Source organism: Vanellus vanellus (assembly GCF_965231255.1).
Source record: "Vanellus vanellus genome assembly, chromosome: 6".
Lineage (NCBI taxonomy): Eukaryota > Metazoa > Chordata > Aves > Charadriiformes > Charadriidae > Vanellus > Vanellus vanellus.
In genome coordinates this window covers 51,945,089-51,961,570 of record NC_138911.1, presented here as the reverse complement: position 1 = coordinate 51,961,570, position 16,482 = coordinate 51,945,089, and the positions used below count along the sequence as shown (strand labels likewise).

General features: G+C 41.3%; 1 protein-coding gene across 1 annotated transcript in view; it reads left to right on the top strand.

The window, feature by feature from the left end:
- Positions 1-733: 733 nt before the first annotated feature.
- KCNK10 (potassium two pore domain channel subfamily K member 10) overlaps positions 734-16,482 on the top strand; it is a gene marked incomplete at both ends in the record, with an annotated part of 72,066 nt that continues 56,317 nt past the window's right edge. Inside the window, one exon of the mRNA XM_082485145.1 lies at positions 734-785. Within this exon, the coding sequence (XP_082341271.1) occupies positions 734-785 (52 nt within the window). The remainder of the gene's footprint in view (positions 786-16,482) is intronic.

The window sequence follows — 16,482 nt, the reverse complement described above, 5'->3', positions numbered from 1 at the left end:
TCCTCCTCCTTCTCCTCTTCCTGCTCCGGCTCTCCTCGGCGAGCCAGGCTGCTGCTGCATTCAGCCGGGGTGGTCCCCAGCCTCGCCCCAGCCATGCCGCTGCGGCTCACCCCCCACGGCTGACTTTTGTTACCCCTCTAGTACCCGGGGCTGAACTGAGGTGGGCTCATTTTTTTGGGGGGTGGCTGAGGCTAGAGAGAGTGTGCGCGTGTGGGAGGTTGCCCTGGGGGTGTGGGGGGGCTGGCTGACTCCCCGATCCTTGCAAGCCTTGCTAGCACCCCCCCAACGTGGGCGCGGCAGAGGGGCCGGGCTGCAGCGGGGACCCGCCACCCTGACATCTGCAGGTGGACTGGGCGAGTCGGATGCGGGAGCCTCCCCAGGAGCCAGCAGCACCCTGGACCTGCTGCTCATCTCAGCCTGCTCCGTTCCCGCTCCCCCCCCCCCCCCAACCCTCTCCGGTCCTCACTCCATCCCTTCTCACCCTCTCTTTGCTGGGGTGCTTGCACCCCTCCTCACCTCACCGGTACAAACCCCTCCACTCCACTCCCCTCCCCGCCCCTCCCCACCTTCTTTGATTTATTTGTGTATTTCTTTCCTTGGCAACCACCAGTTCCCCTCAGTCAAACAGCGCAGGCTCCCTATAATTTGAAATTAATTTGTTTGACTGCAGCATTGAGACAGGAAGGTTGGGAATTTATTTAATTCTTTTTCCTCCCTGTGCAAAAAGGAAGCGATGAAATTTCCAATCGAGACTCCAAGAAAACAGGTGAACTGGGATCCTCAAGGTTGGTGATTCTCTATTACTATCATTACTATAATAATAACAATTATTATTATTCCTTGTGTCTAGTGACTCGTAGGAGACTATTTGACTCCAAATGGGAGGAGACATTGGATGCTTGTATGCTTCCCATGTGCACTGTTCAGTCTTTCTTGCTCAATCCTAGCAGTGCGCTAGAAAATGCTCCTCAGACGTGGGGTTGGGTGGGTACGTGGGTAAAACCTCTTCTATGTGTAAGTTCTATAGTTCTATATTTGATATCTGTCTTCCCTCACCTCTCCTTTTCTTGAGTATTTTCATGGCAAACTTGCCTGGGATGGCAGTGATCTCTGGCTCACAGCATTGTTTGTTTTATCTGTGGCTCCTTTGTTGTTTCAAGTGATCATTGTCTCTGCTAAATGGGTGGTACAGGAGTGGACACAGATGTGACTGCTCAGGGCTCCTGGATGGCAAATGTTTGTTGGCAAGCAACTGGAGCAAAATGCTGCTGCAATATAACCCATAGTGTTGACAGTATCAAAAGACCCATTAAATAATGGAGCCCAAAGGGACTTTTTGACTCTTTACTCTGTCCTGTTAACAATTTATCAGCCCAAGTGAATAGTTTCATTAACTCTATAGTTAGGTTTGGAGCCTGTCTTGGGAAGTGTGTTTGTGTGATGGTGGAAGGAGATTAACGCCAGTGCAGTGGTTTTCAATAAAACGATCCAAGTGGTGTTTTAAAATAAACCATAATGAAATGCTCTCCTTTCCTGGCATGGGGAGGAGGTTCGTATGCAGCCTACAGAAGAAGTGACTGAAAAAAACCCTACTGGTAATTTGTATACTGGTGTGTCATATTTCTGTGCATTGGTACAGGAGCAGAGCAACTTGAAGCCATATGCTCAGGTTTGCAGCAGAACTGCTGGCAGCCAGTCACTGTACAGCAGTGCTTGCAGGAAGTATGAAGTGATAGCACGGGCTTTGATTATTCATCTTTATTCTGCAGGTTTGGTTTTAGTGGTCAATTTGCCTGTCATCTTCTGTGCCCTCACATCTACAAAATGAAACCTTAGAAACAGTTTCTCCTGGCATAAAAGGAAAATATCAGAATAGACATCTTTCTGCTGAGCAGATCTGGTGTGCTGTTTGAATAGTATACACAATTAAGCTTTAGTTTAAGTCTTACTACATCTTTAATTAGATGAAGGCTGAAATCGACACATCAGCCTCCTCCGCTCTCAGCTTCACAACGAACACACGGATAGCAGTGCTAACAGAGATTTGATTATTTTAATAATCCTGTATTCCTTGTCCTAGGGTCAAAATTCTGTGTGGTGAAAACTTGCTCTTCCCAGGTGCTTTTTTGAATATGTGTTTGCTGTTACTTCATTTTAATTTATTTTATGTATTCCAAAATACCTTTTAATGCAAAAAGCCCTTTCCTCCCTTCCCCTGACAAGGCACACAGGAGGCTGTGCTGATGGCATTCTTCATGCAGCTCCTTTGCTTGGCAATCAGCTTTAAAGCATATGGATCCAACAGGTGGTTGGGCACAATTTACTAATGTGTCCAAAACTGTAGAGTACTGTAACAGGTAGAAGACCTCCAACCCAGCAGGTTTCCTCTCTGTCAAGCTGAATCCCTGCTAAGTACTGCAGAATCCTACCTGTTATTTCCCCTCAGTGTATTGACTTTGCTAGCCAGGCAGCAAGGATGCTGATGTATAGCCAGGAAGGAAGCAAAATATGTTAATTTCTAATTCTCCAAGGGACTCGGGAAATAGATAAAATTTGGTGGACTGGAAAAAGGCAAATTGGTAAGGAAAAGTTGTCTCAGGCCCAATCCTTTAACCAGTAGAGGAACAGTGCAATGATATTGTACTCCCATAGTCTCACTGAATAATTAGTGATGTGCGTAGAAGACAAGGTAGGTCATAGTTCTGTTCTTTTTGAAATGAAATTATATTTATGTAGATATAAATGTTAGCAAAGATCTACACAAAATTACTTTGACCCCTAAAATAAATTTGATTTACAGTCACATATGTAGTCTGTTCTTTGCATGTACATGTGAAGAATGAGATGTTTTGCATTCTATGTGACAACCTTGGAGTTATGAACTGAAGTAGCTTTTCTTAGTTACAAAGATCAATACGTAGAAAGCTGGTGGTGCAAGGATACAGAGTCCTAAGTATTAAAAGCAGAGCTCTTGTCCAGTTAATGTTCACACACAAATACTAGGCTTATTTCAGTACGTGTTGTATGATCATGCCCTGTTCTGGTCGTCAGACAGAGAACGTGCAGTTTCCACAGTTCTGTCTAGTAGAAATTGTGCTAACTTGTGCTAACAGTACTTGAAATATATCAACTGATGTTCCTGGCAAGCAAGCTAGCAGTCCAATGATGTAAGTGAGAGCTATGGTATCTGAAGATTGTTTAGATTTGATTATTCCAGGCAATATTTTCTAGAAACTATACACATTTCTAAAGGCCAGGGCCCTTGTTGTGGAGACATGGCTTGCTTGGGACTGATTATGTTGCTGGTTTGAACCCAGGTCAGAATGATAGTTACTGAAATGAATTAATGCTCAAACTCCATAATGCTGACTGAACTATAAATATTTACATAGATAAATAGATTAGAGTCTGCTGGTAGCTTTTGTCCGGCATAAAACTGGTATTCTCAGTTCACGTCAGCAAAGATCAATACACCATAGAAAGACTTTGTGGAGAGAACAGGTTTAAAAGAATAGAATTGACATGAGGGATGGTGTCTGACAGACAGCTAATGGGAGGCTGATTTCTCAGCTATTTAACTGGAACAAACAGGGCGTGGAGACTGAACTGTGCTTTTATCCTGTTGTGTAGTATCTTCACTTGTCTTGGGTATAGATTATATCTGTGTGTTCCCTGTAAATGCTGAGTGTGTTTTCTAGATAAACCAAATATTTCATAAACCTGAAAGTATATAGGGTCCAGATTCCTCCAGTGAAGTCCCCTGCTATCCCAGGCAATCAAAATATATAATCCCATTAACAAACAGTTCAAACTCCATCCCAAAAGTCATTGGGACTTGCACCTAACAATCCATTGTGAAATAGAATCATAGAATTGTCTAGGTTGGAAGGAACCTTGAAGATCATCAAGTCCAACCATCAACCTAACACTGCCAAAAACCACCACTAAACCATGTCCCTCAGCACCACGTCTACCCATCTTTTAAATACCTCCAGGGACTGCGACTCCACCACTTCCCTGGGCAGCCTGTTCCAATACTTGGCAACCCTTTCTGTGAAGAAATTTTTCCTATTATCCAATCTAAACCTCCACTGGCGTAACTTGAGGCCATTTCCTCTCTTCCTGTCACTTGTTGCTTGGGAGAAGAGACCGACCCCCCCCTCACCACAACCTCCTTTCAGGCAGTTGTGGAGAGCAATAAGGTCTCCCCTTAGCCTGCTTTTCTCCAGGCTAAACAACCCCAGTTCCTTCAGCTGCTCCTCATAAGACTTGTGCTCTAGACCCCTCATGACCTTTGTTGCCCTTCTCTGGACACGCTCCAGAACCTGAATGTCTTTCTTGTAGTGAGGGGCCCAAAACTGAACACAATATTCGAGGCGCAGCCTCACCAGTGCTGAGTACAGGGGGACAATCACTTCCCTAGTCTTGCTGGCCGCACTCTTCTTGATACGGGCCAGAATGCTACGGGCCTTCTTGGCCACCCGGGCACACTGCTGTCCAGATCTCTCTGTAGAGCTATCCTACCCTCAAGCAGATTGACACTCCCGCCTAACTTGGTGTTGTCTGCAAACTTACTGAGGGTGCACTCGATCCCCTCATCCAGATCATTGATAAAGATATTAAAAAGAACAGGCCCCAGCTCCAGGCCCTGGAGAACACCACTTGTGACCGGACACCAACTGGATTTAACTCCATTCACAACCACTCTCTGGGCACGGCCATTCAGTCAGTTTTTTACTCAGTGAAGAGTACACCCATCCAAGCCATGAGCAGCCAGTTTCTCCAGGAGAATGCTGTGGGAAACCATGTCAAAGGCTTTACTGAAGTCCAGGTAAACAGCATTGACAGCTTTTCCCTCATCCACTAAGTGGGTCACTCTGTTCTAGAAGGAGATCAGGTTTGTCAAGCAGGACCTGCCTTTCATGAACCCCTGCTGACTGGGCCTTATCACCTGGTTGTCCTGCATGTGCTGCATAATGACACTGAGCATGGTTTGTTCCATAACCATCCCAGGGAGGGAAATATGTCCTAGAATCTCATATATATTGACCAAAAAACATACTATTCATATACAGTGAGTGAATGGGGTAAAAAATGAGTAAAAGACCCATGCAGGCACCTCAAGAATGTTTTAGGGAGAGTTGGGCACATTGACTAGGGGCACAAGATCTCACACTACCTGGCCTTACATTTTAAAAAACAAGCCTGCCATTTCTGTTACTGGTGGAATCAGCCTGGATATACACAATCATAAAACATTTGATCACCCTGTCACTTATTTTTGCTTCTCCCATTTGGTGCAATTCAGGTAAAGCAATAATTGAAATCAGTGAAAGACAAGATTTTTAGTTTCATACCTCATGCAACTTCCCATCTCTAGTTTTCAGAATGTAAGATTGGGTTTATAGCAGCATATGAAGACATTAATTCTTGTAATTGTTGTTCTCTCCTCTTTCCTGCATTCCTCCTGCTGTTTGTTACACTCACCTGTTGTCTGTGCTTAAACTGGCTTCTAATCTCTTTGCACATATATTTTTATTCAGTACCTAAACCACAGTGGGTCCGTTATCCTGACTGAGACAACTGGATGTTTCAGCAATATCAGTTTGGTTTTTTTTTCTACAAATTATCTGCGTAAAATTGCTGTTTATTTGTAGAAAAGGGTAGATGAGACTGTTCCAATATGCTCAGGAATTATCCCCAAGCATGACTGTCTTGCAGGGTGATGGTGAGATGTCTTTTCGAAGAGAAGGATGTCTATCTTGGTGATGCTCTTAGTATGCAGAAAAAGGAGTTCAGTCTTGTTCCATCCTTTGTGCCTGCATTTTTTTGCTGTCATTGCAGTGATATGGATTGTCAAAACCTTTTGAATGTCCAGGTAGATGTTTATCTGACCTTTCAGAACTCTGAAGTTTTGATACAAGTTCCTGTATCCTTTCACAAAGACATGGCTTTCTGCAGTTTGGAACCCTAAAACCAGGCCTTTATTATCATCCTTCCATTTAGCGTGGGAATTAGTTGTCTGTGGGGAATTCAAGCTGTGGTTGACAGTCTGGAGTTCCTTTTCAGATTTTGCCACTGACTTACTGTTTAACCTTCAGTAAGCCACTTACCCTTTCTTTTCCTCCCTTTTTCCTTGACTGCAAAATGTGAATATTAATACTTCCCTAATGCTCAAGGGTGTTGTGAAATATAATTAACTTGTTTAGAGCAATCTAAGATCTGCTATTGAAAGAAGAGCATATGTATTGCAATCAAATGCTAAAAGAATTAGGAGGGAGCAAAACAGCCTGTCATCATACACAGATCACATCAATTAAGAAATAAGGTTATCTCTGCACTTTACAACTAGAGGAAACTAGTATTTCTTGCGCTTCTTTACAGACACTGAAGACTCAATTGAGTTTCCCATTAGAGGTATCTAGAGACATTTGATGTTCCCCAGCTGCCGCTCCAGAGGGGCTCGAGTCTTCCATAGGTCCTGTGTCACCTGCCATGGGATTTCTCACTTCACCTGAGACACCTCAAACACCACTGGACACCTATATCTGGGGCAACCCAGCTGAGTCCCAAATGCCTTCATGCAGATATCAGGATTGAATCATCCCTTGATGCCTGTTTGTTGGAAAAATCTTCAGCATCGGCTACTCAGTTTAAATTAAACTGTGTAAGCTTTTTTTAATTAAGCTTAATTTAATTAAGCTCAGTGTCAGATGACTGCTATGGGAACCTACAATGTGTAAAAAAGCGGCTCTGATCCCAGCAAATGACCCATGGTCAGCAGGATATTGGCCATGTGCTACTTGTATCACAAAATCACATTGGCTGCCAAACCATCTGATAGACCAGGACTCTGCTGTGCCAAATTAGCATGGGCTGCAGAACAACTGCAAGGAGTTTGTTTTAAAGAGAGATTTGAAGGAGAATAGAAATTGGATAAACAGGAGGACACTCCTGGCAGTGCATGGTGTAGGCACAATATGGCCAAATACAGTAAGGTGGAAAATTTGAAGAGTTTGGAAAACGGATAAAAGAGAATGAAGAAATCAGAACTTTACTAAAGGCTGTGTGGAGCCTGCAGGGGAGGCAGATAAATACTGTGGACCCTAATGTGGTAAGAGATAGGAAGATATGATTGAATTAGCAGGAGAGGAAGAAAGAGAGCAGAGAGGTATTAGTTTCATTGTTGTTCTCTTTGGGATGCCCTGGAAATGGAAAAACTAAGGATTAGAAAAGTGAAATTAGTAATAAGAAAGTGAAGAGTGAACGCCTGGACAGCAGCTTTTTTAATAATAGTAAGGAAAGATTGAACTCCAGTCAAGGTAAGAAAGATGAAGGGTAGGGTATCATTAAGATGTCATCTGTACTGTGAGAAAAAGGAAATTAAAAGAATCAAAGACAATATGAAGCTGTAAGTCTAAGACAGGGACAGCAGTAGAATTGTCAGCAGTGGGAGAGGTTAAGACAGAATTATTATTTCAGTGAAGTTTACCAATGCTATTTCTTGCCACATATGTAAAAGAGTAATCCATTAATAGGCTTTTGAACTGAAAAGTCCCTTGGGCAACTCTTGAAAACTGATGCTACCTGAAGTAATGGAGATTGCTTTTGGGAGGAATATATATGATATCAATTCTAATTGGATAGCTTTTGGTTCAGGTTTTGGCGTTTATGTGGATTTATGTAGCTAGCGTGTGACTATATCAGCTTGAGACAGAAGAGTGCATATATATGGTGATACAGTTTAATTCTTACTCTTTTGATTTAATCCAGAGCTAGGAATTTTACCACTCACTTCAGTGCGAAGATCATGAGATTCTTTACGTTAAAAGTATCAAAACTATGTTGTCTCTGCAGGCTTTACTGAGTTAAAAGTAAAGGAGTGCCTGGAATCACTGGGAGAACAGGGGCCCTAGATGTTGTATTGTAAGTAGGGTAAGTACCTGGAGTGAAATGGGAAGGGAGCAATGAGGAGGTCAAGATAAGAAAAAGGTAGCAAATGCACTACTATACAACAGAGAGAGAATTACAGAATTTAGTGTGATAGGAATGCCTGATCTTCATTTTGTAATCTCAAAAAGCCAAAACAGAGAATATAAATGCTGAACGGTTGTCTGCTTTTTATAGAATTTTACGTAAAAGAAGTGTCATTCAGCAAAAGGCTAAATACTACCTTTTGAAATATTTTTTATAGGAATGCCTCTGTTTTTTTATTTTCTGTAAGAAATTGAAAACATCCTGGGACTTGGCCTTTGTCAGACAGAGGCTGCTCATGTTCTGGTTCCAGAGACATTGGTTACACTTCTATTTTTTGTCTATAAAGAATGTATATGAAAAACATTTTACCTATAATGGAAAATGTGCTCTAACATGAACCTGCTGACTTTTATAAATAATGTGCCATGCCATTCTCACTGGTTACCCCAATTAGATAAAACAAGTGAGAACAGCATGTGTCATATACCTTTGCACTTTAGGGTGGTAGTAACAATCCTTTTTAGTCTATGGACCATTATTATTCTCCCAACATACTTTCTGGGCTGCTTTTCACAGTTACAATTAAACATTAACTCAGATTATTTAAACAAAATGATATTTCAAAAGTGAACTACGAATCTCTTACCATGTAAATTAACCATAGAATTTAGGGAATATTTCCTTGGTCTAGGAATGCTGAGACCAAGAATTCAGATTTCAACTTTTTCTTTAATTGCTAATACAATTCTTATGCTATTACAAATCTTATTCTTGGCAAAGTGCCCCAAATGCATGTATTACTATGCGTTATTCAGATGTCCCAAAATACAAGCATAGGAGATCACTGGTGAGATTTTGAGGTTAGAGTGGAAACTTCATTGTGGGTGTATCTTGGTGTTGGAAATAGAAAGTCAGAAAGATGGGAGAACCTGTTATCAAAGCCTGGATATAGGGGGAAAAAAAGGTGGAAGAGAATACGCAAGCTTGGCTTCATTTTATTTTTCTGTTTTTAAAATGGAAGGGGAACATCCTGCTGAAATCCATACATAGTTAGGTCTAGCATTTTGTTTGTGTTTGCTATTTGAAATTTTAGAGGATGTTTGAAAAGAAATAAAGACCTAGCAAGGAGAGACAAAGGAAAGATGCTTCAGATAATGTAGATTACAAAAGAATGGACCCAATGGACCCAAAGTGTGCCTGGGTCAGATCTGCTGCCAGAGGTTCAGAAAATGCAGAATTAAAGAGTGTACCCATGTTAAGGCCAAAAATATTCTGAAAAAAATATAGGTGGACATGAAGACAAGCGTGGCTGCCTCTAACTAGAATTCACTGTTTTCAAGCACATGAAGTTCTTTCTACCTTTTAGAAGTAAGCACGTAACCTAGGGCGTATTTAGAAAAAAAAAAAAGTATGTTCTCTGTTGGCTCTTCAGGCATGTATTGGGGTTCTCCTCTGCGAGCAAAACTAAAGCACAGTGTAAATAACCTTATGGACACATTACAAAATGTCTTCATCTCATGAAGTATCTTTAATAGATGATGATTGGAGAAATATGCTTATGTTTCTTCTGTTTGTTCCTCAATTCTGCTCCCAAAAAGATGCATTCAATAGATCTTTAAATTGATTCAGTTCTCTGTCATTCTGATAATCCATAGATTATGCGCGACTGTGTGACTATTGTTTGCTGAAGACAATAGGTTGTTTAACTAGTAGGGGATAACAAAAGTTAACACCCTGCAAAACATCTTAGAAAGCAATACAAGTTATTTTGGTATCACTATCCTACAGGATCATCACAGTGCTTTAAGGATCAGGCTTTGAGTACCTAGATTTGTTAGAGCCATATGTTCATATCTCAGCAGGACTGACTCATCTTTTCTTCCCTAGGAAGAAAAAACAACATGTTACTGTCTTTACTGGATGAGGATTTTGGATTTTGGCACCTTAAATTTGTGCCACTGAGATTCTTAAGATTTGGCGATATGCTGTTAAAGACTGCTTGGATTATTTCTCTCTTACTCAATACTGTAATATAATAGTACTGGCATGATTTGAAAACAGCAAATACATACTGACAGCTTGTCCAGGGCTTTTATCCTCTCAAATTTCAGCTTTTCATTTTAGAGAAACAAAAGGCAGTCACTAGCTACTATATGTGAAAAACCTCAATGATGAAAGAATTCAAAAAGAAATGGTGCTGCAGAAACTCACAGTTGAAATGAAGGAAGCAGCTCACATATCTCAAAAAGACATTCCTCTAGGTTAACTCTAATCCATCACCAATTACTTAAATGTTAAGACTACTAAGTTTGGATTGCACAAGAAAGGGTTGTGCAGAGACGCCTTGGGTAGCAGCAATCATGACAGCTACAGAAACAACACCGAGCCATGTCTTCTTGATGCTACAGCCACCATACTAATTTGCCTTCATGAGAAGCAGAGTTCATTACTGGGTTACAATGGTATACTGACATGTAACTTTGTGACCTGAATTCCTGATTGCTACCAGACATTATATGTTGATTCAGTTTTCTAAAATAGGTGTCCATTTAAGGGACTGTAAGGCTGCAGAGACATTTGCATAGGCCTGGTATATATGATAATGGACCTAAAGGAGACGTCTGCCCTTCTGGAACAACAGCTTAAGGCCAATTAGGATATCCTAAGACCTCTCACTTGGTACTGTATGATATGGATGGGCAACTGAATTACACCATTTGAGTGTGACTTGGAGAATAAAACAGGGATCTGAAATGCAGAAGCATTCTAAACTTCGAAGTACCTGCTATGGCTAGGGGAGTTATAGTCCAATATGGTTCATGGAGCACAGAGAACTTCCAGTAGATGACTGGTTTAAGGTCAGCACTGTCCAGGCTGCACTGACCAATTGGACCACATCTGTATTGACTCTAATGGGATGCACTCCAAACTACAGCAAAGCAAAGAAATGAGGCAAGGGTGGTTCCCACTCACATTTTGAACTTCAACTCAAATAGCTTTGGGTAGCTTCTCACTTGGAGGGATCCTGGTGGACTCATTCTCAATTTGTGCATGCTTTGGTGTTGCAAGAAGTTACACCATCATGGTTAGTGCAGCTCTGCTGAAAGTTATAAAATACTACTTTAAGCTTGTCATTATTAGCAGTAATTTCATTTGTTTTCTCCGGCTCTGAGCACAGGAGAATGAGTTCATGTCCACCTGCTATACACTGTGCAGGCATACTTTTGCTTAGGTGAACCTTAATTGTGGGCAAAACTGATTAGAGGGCCACGCCTGTCTCTTTCTTAAGTCTGATCCATGAATGCATGTCAGTGATGTAGTATGGCAACACTGTGAAGTACTGTGAGATGTTAGAAGCCATACTGTATCAGTAGATGCCATCCTTGTGTAGCTATAAAGTTTTATCATAGTTCAAATTACGACTGTATTTCTACAGTATTATCGGAATAGAAGCTGAGCATGGGATAAGAGATGTCTTGTGTAATTCTGTTGTTGTACCAGACTCCTTACCATCTAAGGTACCCTAAATTATATACTATATAGCAAACTCCAAGCCAGCTTTGCACAGCCAGAATCAGCCTGGCATTGACCTGGAGCTCTGTGTGCCTGACCAGCCTCCCAGTGACACTGTTCATCTGTTCTGTTTATTGTATACTGCCATGAGCAGCATAATGGGTCTGAAGTCTCTTTAACCTACATCCTTTTGCTTACCTGACCTCTCTTTGATTCACAGTCACTTTCTAATAATTGTCTTACATGCAGACTGGACAGGTAAATCATTCTGACTGTGGCAACTTTACTGGTGCAATTTACACACCAAAAGTGTAAAAGAAAAATGTACATGTTACAAATAATTTAGAATAAGAGAAAATAAAAATGGCTATGCTGAACAAGTGCATTTCAAACAGCAACTTTCTCTTCCTTGTGAAAGATCTTTTCTGCACAGAGTAATTCTGTAGTAGTTATATTATTTGTATTCTTTGTCTTGTTCCAGAATAGGTTTTCAAAGTATTGAAAAGCCTTTGCTCACTTTAACTAAGACTGTTACTGTATATAACACTGCTAAACAGACTGAATCCTGAGGATATGCAAATAGCTCCAGTGAACTAAAAACATAGCCCAACTGATATGCTTCTTTACAAGATTTCTGACCATTATCACACGATGAAAGATCCACTTTAATTGCTGTTGCCCAGAAAATTTGAAAAATTATCACTGAATTGAAGTGGTGGATCAATGAGATTTGCTTGAATTCAAAGTATTTTTCTGTAGATTCCAGTCGTTAGCCAGGTTGGGGAAGACACCACTACACTGATGCAGAAATTCTTGTTTTTACAGAGAAACATGAGTATGAGCTCTTTAGGTACAGTCAGTGATATGAAGATACATCTGTAAGGACGCCCCAAGAAATCTTTGAAGGGGAACAATTCATGCTGACACTATTCTTATTCTGGGGTTAGAGGTTATATTGCATGTGTTTTTCTGGTCTTAACCATATGTGAAAGATCTGTTCCTTGGCTATTAACGTAAGGGAGTCCTGCAAGAGGCATTGTACTGCCCCAGCTGAGCGGTGTATTGGCATCTCACAGTTACAGTCTATACTAAAGTCAGTAGTGCTGCTCAAGTCCCCTTTGCATGACTGAGGTGATGAAGAGATTCCTTCACTCCACTGTTAGGCTGTACCCCTGGCAAAGAGCCAGCATCAATCACATTTCAAATGTAGATTAGATAGCTTCCTGCTAGGAAGGCCAGCATGAATCTTTGCTATGTTGTTTGTCTCCTCCACTTGCTTGTTTTACCACTAGGTTTCTGTCAATAGGAATGTTCTTCCCTTTGTACACAGCCTTCTTATGCTACGTTGCAAGACTTAGGTTTCCTTCACTGGTTGGTCTGGCCATGAGACCGTTGCGTAATTTTTTTTGTGAATCCTTGAGATTGGATATTTGCAAGATCCCAGTCCAGCTGCTCTAGCAGAAGGACACCAGCTAAAACCCTGACTCTACATCATCCTATGAGCACTTTGAAGGAGAACACCTTGAACTCCTGTGGTGGGAGATTCAGACTTTTCCTAAATGTTACTGGAATCCTGGGACACTTCCTGGTGAGGAAAAGTAATCACCTCATTTCATGCAATGGCATGTCATGGTGCAACGGAATTTTTTTTATTAGTCTTTAAAAAGAAGATTATGGATAAGTATCATCATCGCTGCTTCAATCTGTTAGTTGCTCATTGACGGGTGAAGTCTGCACAGAACCAGAGCGCAGCTATTTATTCCTTGGTGCTTGTACTCGAGGCTTGTGACATACTGACAAGAAAGCAGTTTTCCTATATATTACCTAATAAGGAAAACCAATATCATGTCATAGAATGGTTTGTTCAATGGTATGTTCATCTCTTCTGACAGGAACTCTTTTTCACAAAGTCATCTCGATACCCCAAGATCCTGAGCCAAAAGCAGTTGCTTCCTATTTGGCTCTTGAGCAGACACCTGCATGGACCAGAACTCACGATTTTAGCAAGAGCAGGAAATACCGATCTAATGTTGGGGAAACAGGTTTTAGCAGTGATCTGTTGGTTTTAGTCTTATTTCAGAAGGGGAAAGGTGAGAATTTTTCTTGGGTTTCTCCATATTCAGTTGCTCTAAAAATAGCTTCATAAACCTAATGATAACGCTGCTGCCAGTGAGTGTGTTGGAACAAACAGTCACCAATCTTGAAGCAGGAGGGCTCCTTATTTGGGATTTGCCCCTGTCAATCACTTCTAATCTCCTCTCAACTCTTCCTGCTCCTCACTGCAATACTCTTCTACTCTATTTTACATTTTCCAGTATCTGAAGTTCATTGATGAGTCCCGTCACATGTGAGCACGTGCTTGGCTTCTTGCTCTGGGCTCAAGTGTCGGAGGCAACGGGGAGGGTAGCTGAGTGCCGAGAAGAGGAACTGAGCAGGGAGTTACGGGTATGCTGCCTCCCCCGCTGCCAGCACGGTTGGAGACAAGTGAGGGACAAGAGCAGATGCATGGATTTGGAGGAGGGCAGGGTGGAAGAGAGGTCAGGAGAGAGAGAAAGCAAAGCAAGGGAAACAAAATTCGAACTGCCCTCCAGCAGTGTGCAATCTCACTCCAGCACAAGACAAACGTCCCTCAAGTATTCATCTGGACTTGGCAGCTCTGTAAGTAGTGCTACAAATGGTGTCAGTAGCAGTGCATCTTCATGTTAATGCCAGTAAGTGTTAGCTAGGAACCCCCTGAGGACTGCTGTCCTGAAGCCAAACCAGAAGGAAAAAAATGAAGATGCTTTCAGCTGTTCCTGAATTCACGTCCTGCCTTAGCCCATCCATTCTTTCGACCAGTGAGCTGTCACGTATGCCTTAGAAAAGTGCAGTGCCCGGGAGAGGGAGGAGGGAGGAGAAAGTATCCCAGCATCCCATGACCGTGACTTTCGCAGAGATTTTTTTAATGTCAGTGGATAAGTTCTGGCTGATACCTGCGCAAGCCAGCCTAGGGCTTCCTGTTTTCCTGCCATTTGCAAAGCCTCAGTAGGCAGGAGCTCTAAGGCTGTGTTTGCAAGAGAGTAACTCTTGGGCAGTCCGTTTTAGGTTCGTGGGCAGGCTCTCACTGCAGTTCTGACAGCAGAGGGGCTGGGTCAGAATCTGGAAGTTCTTGTAAATAATTAGCAAAAGCAGCTTGCACATGGGTTTCGTATTTTTTCCTTTATAACCAACAAAAGAAAGGAGTCTGATTTATGGCTGTCTATTAATCTCGTAGCAGACAGGGCAGCCTTTTGTCATGTATAGTGGAGAAGAGCATGTCCCCTAAAAAAACTTGAAGATTTGCTAATACAGAGATGACAAATCATTGTATCTGCTTGATGCACGTATGACAAAAACCTTGTTTTAATCAAGTTTCAAAATTACTCTTGAATTTAATTAATTTGCTAACGTCTCTGTGGCAGTGTTTACATGAGACAAACTGTGAACACATGCGATATTGTTTTTCCTCAGTGTCACAAAGGTTTATCTATTATTTGTGAAATGCTTTGAAATATTTAGATGTTCATGAAAGATTATTACAGAATTGGCACAACTGATGCAAAGAGAAATGTTGAGATGTGTTTGACTATCTTACACAGAAGGGGAGGGAAAGGATTTCAAGAGCATTTTTCTGGTGTGAGTTTGGACTAGAATATCAAGATGAATGATTTTGAATTATTTTTTTTTTAATATACCCTTAACATTTCAGCAGTTTATTTACAGAACCTGGATGATGAATACAAGCCTACAACATTAAGTTGTTTTTCTTTGTTACCCTTCACTGATAGCTTTTCTTCTTGGGTCCACAGGGGTATGCAAGGCACATATTGAAAACACTGACCTAAATGATTTCTGGCAGATGATTTCATGCCCTGTTCTTAGATACTTCCAATGAAGATTTGAATATTGCAATGGCTGTTCCCAGGCTTAGCTATCCTTGTAGCCATACTTTTTCCTAATATATAATCCCCTACTTCCTTTGTACAGATTAATCAGTTATTTCTTGCCCTATTCTTAAGGGATCTAGGGAAGAATTCATCACTGTCTTCAGTTAGGCAGTATCTTCTTTTCGTTTGTGAGATTACAGTTCACGTTTTTACACTTAGTCTGAACAGCATTTTCATTTATATTAAGATAATACTTTGGAAAGTTGCAATGAAAATCACAGTGGGATGTTGAAAAGATGACTGCGTTGATAATAATTTCGTGTCATGGACAAATGACATTTGAATATGTGGTGGAGTTTGATTTCCTGTGGTTCAAACCAAGATAATAGATCAGTCAAAACTGATTGAAGGAAGAGACTGGTATTTCCCATATTCTTTAAATACAGATACAGCATTTGTCTCCTGTAGTTTGCTAACTCAATCTCTCCTTCTATATCCCTATACTTCTAACAAACAGTTACAATGAAGTGTGTCAGTATTTAGTCACCATTCAATATTTTGGTGACAAGTGAAGTGGAGAAAGATGGTGAATAGAACAGCCTTTTTTCTGTGCCATTCAGAGTTTGCTTCCCTTTTCTATTAGCCTGAAGAAAGAAAAACATGTCTTCATCTTCACTGGTTGCTAACTATATGCAGTCATATGAAAGGTTGTGTGGAAGCCAAAAAATGGACATAAAGGTAAAGAAATAAAGTACAGATATCCAAAATAGGAGTAGCTCTTTTTGGATAGGTCTTTAAACGCACAAGCCTGGGAGCAGAAGAGTGGATTTCTGCTCCGGCCTTGCCATTTGTTGTGTGATCTTGGTTAAGTGACTTCTGTTTAGTCTAGGCTATACATACACAGTTGTATTCAGCGAGGGTTGAATGCTGCTGTCTGAGCTAGGCCAGCCCAAGGAAACTGTGAACTTGCACCTATCTGGTACAGCACTGTTTTGAACCAAGTATTTCCTGCTGAGTGGCTAGGCCTATAAACAGAAGCTCGGCGCTATGCTAACAAAGCTAGACAGCTTTTCTCGTGGCTTGAACC